This window comes from Metarhizium brunneum, chromosome 1 (assembly GCF_013426205.1).
Source record: "Metarhizium brunneum chromosome 1, complete sequence".
In the NCBI taxonomy this organism is placed as follows: Eukaryota; Fungi; Ascomycota; class Sordariomycetes; order Hypocreales; family Clavicipitaceae; genus Metarhizium; species Metarhizium brunneum.
In genome coordinates, this window is record NC_089422.1 from 777911 (window position 1) to 784596 (window position 6686).

The 6686-nt window shown below is 59.8% G+C and overlaps 3 protein-coding genes across 3 annotated transcripts; 2 read left to right on the forward strand and 1 right to left on the reverse strand.

Moving 5' to 3' along the window:
- Positions 1-616: 616 nt before the first annotated feature.
- On the forward strand, positions 617-2358 carry G6M90_00g002380 (uncharacterized protein; the record flags this gene model as incomplete). The annotated part of the gene is made up of 5 exons (XM_014687356.1): positions 617-747; positions 815-1033; positions 1088-1607; positions 1678-2010; positions 2074-2358. The coding sequence occupies 5 exons, from the start codon at positions 617-619 to the stop codon at positions 2356-2358; spliced, it is 1488 nt and encodes a 495-aa protein (XP_014542842.1).
- Positions 2359-2766: 408 nt separating this feature from the next.
- On the forward strand, positions 2767-3733 carry BNA6 (Nicotinate-nucleotide pyrophosphorylase; the record flags this gene model as incomplete). The annotated part of the gene is made up of 2 exons (XM_014687355.1): positions 2767-3574; positions 3657-3733. 2 exons carry the CDS (start codon positions 2767-2769, stop codon positions 3731-3733), a joined length of 885 nt encoding a protein of 294 aa, XP_014542841.1.
- A 263-nt stretch (positions 3734-3996) lies between these two features.
- On the reverse strand, positions 3997-6250 carry AO-I_2 (Copper amine oxidase 1; the record flags this gene model as incomplete). The annotated part of the gene is made up of 3 exons (XM_014687354.1): positions 3997-4153; positions 4216-5811; positions 5889-6250. 3 exons carry the CDS (start codon positions 6248-6250, stop codon positions 3997-3999), a joined length of 2115 nt encoding a protein of 704 aa, XP_014542840.1.
- Positions 6251-6686: the final 436 nt, after the last annotated feature.

A 6686-nucleotide genomic window follows, 5' to 3' on the forward strand; every position in this document is an offset into this window, starting at 1 on the left:
GAGTACCGCATGTACATGTATGTATTCAATACAGTGCTCACGGCTTGGACTGCTACCTGCAATGTAACCTCGAGTGCTACTCCAGTACGTACAGTATGTAGCTTCCCATCAGTTCTCCACGCCAATCATGCTCACCTCTCCGCGTCATCTCAGCAAGGGCCCGTCCAAAAACTTACATGTTTGAGATAACATTCCCCCACCACCATCTCGCGGCCGGGCATCGGGAGCGCATCTCCGCCAGTCAACTTTTGGTGTGGCGGATAGCAAGATTGACTACTTGCCGCCTCGGACAGTCTGTGTGACGATGCAACGTCGGGGTCGCCCATGGCGCGATGTCAATCCAGAGCAAAGTACAAAAGGCGCATGATGTCTCAGTCTCGTTGACCTCAAGTGCTGTCTTGCTGGAAATGCGCGAGGCTGGACGCCCACCATTACATCGCGTACGATTTGCGCCGTTGCCTCGACTTTCTTCTCTACACCTGCGTGCCTACAATTTGGTGCCCGCTCGGCCACTGCTGATCATTGATGCTTTTGCAAGCGGTTGCTGTTACTACGTCGTCACCTACGGGCCTCAAGGAACCGGATCTGCCACCAGCATCACCACGCTGACAACGGCATGGCGGAAAAGGTCGACACGGAGCGCGGCATGCGCAGGTCGCCGGCGGAGGAGGTCAAGTTTGGTGACATTTCCAACGAAGCTCTTACCCCGGAGGAGGATAAGCGGATACTGAGGAAGATTGACCGATGGTATGTTCATCACCCGACTGTGCTTTACGCCCGATGGCGTGGCAACTAACGCCCCGCGATTCACAAGGCTTCTCCCCGTCATGGCACTCTCCTACCTCTTCCAGTTCCTGGACAAGTCGGCCCTGGGGTTCACCGCCATCATGGGCCTCCTGACGGACCTGCGCCTCACGGGCGAGGAGTACTCGTGGTCAAGTGGCATCTACTACTTTGGCTACCTGGTCGCCTCGTACCCGGCGGCCATGCTCATGGTGCGCTGGAAAGTCGGCAAGGTCATCACCATGTCGGTGTAAGTCTCTCAACCGCCCCTCAGGAACCCAGCCTCCGCTAACCACTGCGGCAGCCTCGTCTGGGGCGCCATCCTCATGCTCACGGCAACCGCCTTCAACGCGGGCTCCCTCCTCGCGAACCGCTTCTTCCTAGGCGTGACCGAGGCCTCAATCGCGCCGGGCCTCACCATCGTCGTGTCCATGTGGTACAAGCGCTCCGAGCAGCCTCTCCGCCACGCGGCGTGGTTCCTGGGCAACACCTTTGCCGGCATCTTTGGCGGCCTCGTCGCCTACGGCATCGGCCACGTCGAGACCATGGCGCCCTGGAAGGCCGTGTTTCTCACCTTTGGCGCTGCGACGGTCGCCTGGTCCGTCGGCATATACTTTCTCCTGCCGGACACGCCCATGGAGGCGAGGTTTCTCAGTCGGCAAGACAGAGAAAAGGCCGTGCTGCGCGTCAAGGAGAACATGACGGGCATCAAGAGCGACAAGATCAAATGGGGACAGGTCAAGGAGGCCCTGTTGGATGCGAAGACGTGGCTGATTGTCGCGCTGCTGCTGGCCTCGTGTATTCCCAACGGGGCCGTGACTACGGTACGTTAAAGGCACAGCGCAATCGAGCCGCCGGGATGGTGTACAGCTGACTCTTTTTTTTTGGTTCTAGTTTTCGGCCATTGTTACTGAGGGCTTTGGCTTCAGCACCTTTGATACCCTGCTTCTCAGCTGCGTCACCTTCCTCCTGCAGCTGGTGCTGGTGCTCTTCGCCACCTGCGGAAGCGGCTACTTTGCCAACTCGCGGACCTACTTCATGGCGTTCAACTACGTGGTTGGCGTGGCTGGCGCGGCCATGGTGCGATATATCGCCGCCGAGAATAAATGGGCGCGATTCGTTGGCACTGTACTGGCGGGCGGGTATAGCGGCAACTTTCCATTGACCGTGTCCCTCGTGTCCGGCAACGTTGGGGGCTTCACAAAGAAGGCGACGGTGAATGCCATGGTATGTTTGTATCTTTTTTGGTGGTTGTTTTGACACTTTTGCTAACGGGGGGTTGGGAATTAGTGCTTCATGGCCTATTGCGCCGGCAACATCATCGGTCCCCAGCTCTTCTTTGCACGCGAAGCGCCGGAGTATCTGTCGGGGTTTTTGGCGCTCATGATATGTCTTGCGATGGGCTTCGCCTTGTGCTGGGCCATTCGGTTCCATCTCATGTGGGAGAATAGCCGGCGAGATCGGGTGGTCAGCGCGGACGAAGTGGCCGCGTTTGAGGAGGCGCGGCATGGCGTCATGGTGAACTTGACTGACATGACGGACAAGGAGATTCCGCAGTTTAGATATGTGTATTAGTCGGTGGGGAGGGGCGGGGATGTTGGTGAGAGTGGCTTAGGAAGGACACTGCTCTATCCTTGTTGTCATGTGTGAATTGATGAAGATTGATGCATGTATTTTTCAAGTTGGCGTGACGGCGGGTCTTGATGGCAGCTCGGAACAAGGAGCCCCACTTGACACTTCTCCGAACGCCGGCTCCAACCGGCAACCTCATCAGAGTCATCACCAGACTCACCACCCGAACCTCACCCTCCACAACCCTCAAATATCTCACTCTGTCGCCAAACTCCCCATCTCCTGGCCATACTCGCACCCGCCACTGGCACATCAGTCTCACACCCTCTCATTTCAGTCATCCTCCCAGTCAAGTTTGCAGCCCCGGCCCCCCCGGTCCCCCGCTCCTCTTCACCCATCCCAGTCGCCATCATGGCCACCGACAACAAAGCGCACCTCCTCCCGCCGTCCTATAAAACCCAAATAACCGCCTGGCTGGCCGAAGACACCCCCACCTTCGACTACGCCGGCTTCGTCGTCGGCGAAGTGCCCCGGCGCGCCACCCTCCTCGCCAAGTCGCCCGGCATCCTCGCCGGCGTCCCCTTCTTCACCGAGGTCTTCGCCCAGACGGGCTGCAGCGTCGAGTGGCACCACGCCGAGGGCGCGCCGCTGGACCCGTCGTCCTCGCCCGGCGGCAAGGTCCAGGTGGCCACGGTGGCCGGCCCCGCGCGCGGCATCCTGCTCGGGGAGCGCGTGGCCCTCAACACGCTCGCCCGCTGCTCCGGCGTGGCCACCCAGTCGCGCCGCGTCGTCTCGCTGGTCCGCGGCGCCGGCTACGCGGGCGTCCTGGCGGGCACGCGCAAGACCACCCCGGGCTTCAGGCTCGTCGAGAAGTACGGCATGCTGGTGGGCGGCGCCGACGCCCACCGCATGGACCTGAGCGCCATGGTGATGCTCAAGGACAACCACGTCTGGAGCAGGGGCAGCATCACCGACGCCGTGCGGGCCGCCAAGGCCGTCGCCGGCTTCAGCGTCAAGGTCGAGGTCGAGGTGCAGAGCGAGGAGGAGGCCGACGAGGCCATTGCCGCGGGCGCCGACGTCGTCATGCTGGACAACTTCACTGGCGACGGGGTCCGCGCCGCGGCGAGGTCGTTGAAGGAGCGCTGGGCGGGGAGGAGCTTCCTGCTCGAGGTTTCGGGGGGGTTGACGGGCGACAATGTCGAGGCGTATGTCTGCAATGGTGAGTTTTGCGTCGTGCTTTTGTGTTTGTTTTCTGCTTCTTGTCCGTGGTCGTGATGCGATGGGCAATGCTGACCGTCTAGACGTGGATATTATTTCAACCAGCTCCATCCACCAGGGTGTGCCGCACGTCGACTTTTCTCTCAAGATTGAGCACTGAGCAGCCGTTTCAGGGGGCTGTAGATGGGGGGCATCGTCACTCTGTTCAACTATTCAAACTAAATGTATATTTATACGCCCTAGCGGCTGTGCAATCTTGTCTGTAACATGTCCTGACCAGCATCTCGGTACACGGCGTAAAAATGCCCTGTTCATGATTTACGTGCCATTCCTTGCTTCACTTTGAAGTTTGAACCCTTGACACTCTGCGCCAGGCCGGCTTCCTTACTCCCCCCCCGCTAGCCATGAAGTCCCTGGATCCTTCTACGCAGAAGCACACCCGTTGCCGTTGGCGACTCGGTTGGTCCCGCAGCATGGGACAAGCACACTCGACTCATTCTTCTTGGACGGAACATCAAGAGCAGGGTTTGCCTCGAAAAAGTCCACGGGGCGAAGGTGAATCTGGTACATCTCTATGGGCCTAGTCGATGTCAGAGCGCGTGCGAGCAACAACCAATCCCACGGGAAAGGAAAAAAACTTACATGACCGGCCAGTCCTCCACGCGGGGATTATGCGTGAGGCCATACACGGGCCAAACCACAGGCGAGCTCCTCTGTCCGTGTCCATTGGCGCCGCTTGGCTTCCCTTCCTCCGTGAACCAGTCCCCCCGGCGAACCATGTCACCGATGCCTCCGGCCTCCGCGCGGCTCTGGTTAGTAAACTCCCCCGCGACCCAGAACTCGCCGTCCCGGTACCCGGTGACCCAGGCGTTGTGCCGCGCAAACTGCGCGCGCTGGGAGAGGACGCTCTCCTCGTCCGCCAGCATCATCTGGGTAGCCGGCGCGACGAGCTTGTACGCCAGGTTCCTGCCCGAAACGGCATTCTTCCTGTCGGGGTTCTCCATCTTCAGGGTCCGGTTCAGTCTCGGCTCGGCGTCGACGTGCGTCGGCCCGTCGACGACGCGGCGCCTGACCTCGTACAGGTTGCCGTGGGGGTTGGTCGTGGGGTTTTTCCTCACACCGTGGCTCTCCTCGACGACGACCTGGGTGCCGCGGTACGAGTCGATGGCCGGGTCGATCCGCGCGGCAAAGATGTGCTGGTGGTTCTGGGCGAGCACCCCGGGGGCCACCACGTTGCCGTAGCCGCTGGCCTTGTCCTCGTCAATGGCCACGACGCTGAGCATGCCGGTGGCGCGCGTCTCGAGGGTAATGCCCCCCGCTAGGTCGAGCTTAAAGGCAAAGATGTACTCGTAGTTGGCGAGGGTGCAGATAAACTGCACGACCAGCTCTCGGGCCCGCGCTACGACGGCGTTGTTGGTGCGGAAGTTGGTGTGCTTCCAGAGGATGCCTTCGTCGGCCTCGTGGATGCAGACTACGGATTCTGCTGGCATGGGCGATCCGTCGGGGCCGCTGAGCAGAGAGTCGATGTAGTGGATGGCGCCGAGACAGTCGCATCCGAGGGTCAGGTTGTTGGCCATGCGGCCGACGCCGCCGTCGCCAAAGTCAAACGCCTGCTTGCGGTGGAACGGCGGCCGGGGGTCGGCGTAGGGGACCGTCAGCTCGGAGAAGCTGAGGCGGTAGAAGACCGGGCGGTTCTGGTAGCACACGTCGTGGAGGACGGCGCCCTCGCGAGGCGTGAAGCCCACGCGGAACCGCCACTTCTGCCACTCGATGAGGCCGTCGTCTTGGATGGTGAAGGACGCGCCCTCGGGCTGGACGACGTTGAGGGGCTTCAAGTCGGTCCGCATCGGGTGCTCGAGAAGCTCGGGGATCCATTCCGCCGGTTTGGACTTCTCAAACAGCTTCCTGGGCTTCTCGCGGCGAGGGACGGGGTCCAGGCCGTCGTCGCTTCCGCCGGTGGCCAGCCTGTCTACTCGGATCACCTTCTTGGTGACCCAGTCCATGACGGGGATGATGGGGACGGGATAGCTATAGTGGTTGGTGTCGGGGTGGTTCTTCCTCGCGTCGTGGGCAAACACCAGGCCCTGCATGAGCCTGGGGTCGTCGTCCTTGTCTGACGGGCCATGTGGCCACGGATCAATGCTGAGCTCAAAGCCCTCGGGGAGAACAAATTCCGTCATGGCCTCCTTGAACATTTCCGACGCCACGCAGTGGTCAAAGAACTGGGTAAACTCATCACTCCATGGACATTCATGTCAGTCACTGTGATGCTGTCTAGACTGGCGGATGAAAAAAAAAACTGCAATATGACTCACGTGGTAAAGTAGGGATACGAATGAGGTGGTGCAGTATCGCTGCGAACCACCTTTGCAGCATCCAAATCGACCACGGCCCTCACAAGCTCATGCCTATCCACCTTGATAAGGTCATACTCGACATGAGCCTGTCTCGCTGGCCGAGGCGTGTCTGCCGTCAGACTGCCCGCATGCTCAGCTTCCAGGTACGGAATGAGAGACTCCTTGCTCGGCTCCTCGAGATTTATCTGCCTAAAGTACAGGGACTGAGAGCTGCCATACTGCTTGACAATGATGTCTCGTGCCTTCGTGAACTCGTCGGCCGAGAGCTGTGTCAGCGGATGGGGGCCAGCAGCCACGGCGGGGTTGGAGTGAACCGTCATGGCGATTTGTATTCTTGAGTATGGTTGGTCAGATGCACGCCGGTATCCCAAGAAAGCAGAGGATGACTGTATCTTAAATCTAGCAGCCCGGGTATGTGGTAGTACGGGGGGCGAACCACACCTTTATGTACGATCACTGATCCGGTCAAAAGAGAAGCACCAGACACAAACGTCGGGCCAGACATGCACACTTGTACAGGCATGTAAGCTCGGAGTGGGGCATTTCAAGCACTTGACCCCAAGGAGAGAAAGACATACATGCCGGGGAAGTTGGACGATGAGGAGCGATGGAAGCTGTTTCTCGCCAAGACGTTGACGACTTCAGCCGTTCGTCAGCTCCGCGTCGAGTACGCATGGGCTACCCAGCTGTCGTGCTTCATTTTGACCAGATGCAGTATCTGAGTGGTCGAACTGGGCACACACGGGATCATCTGTG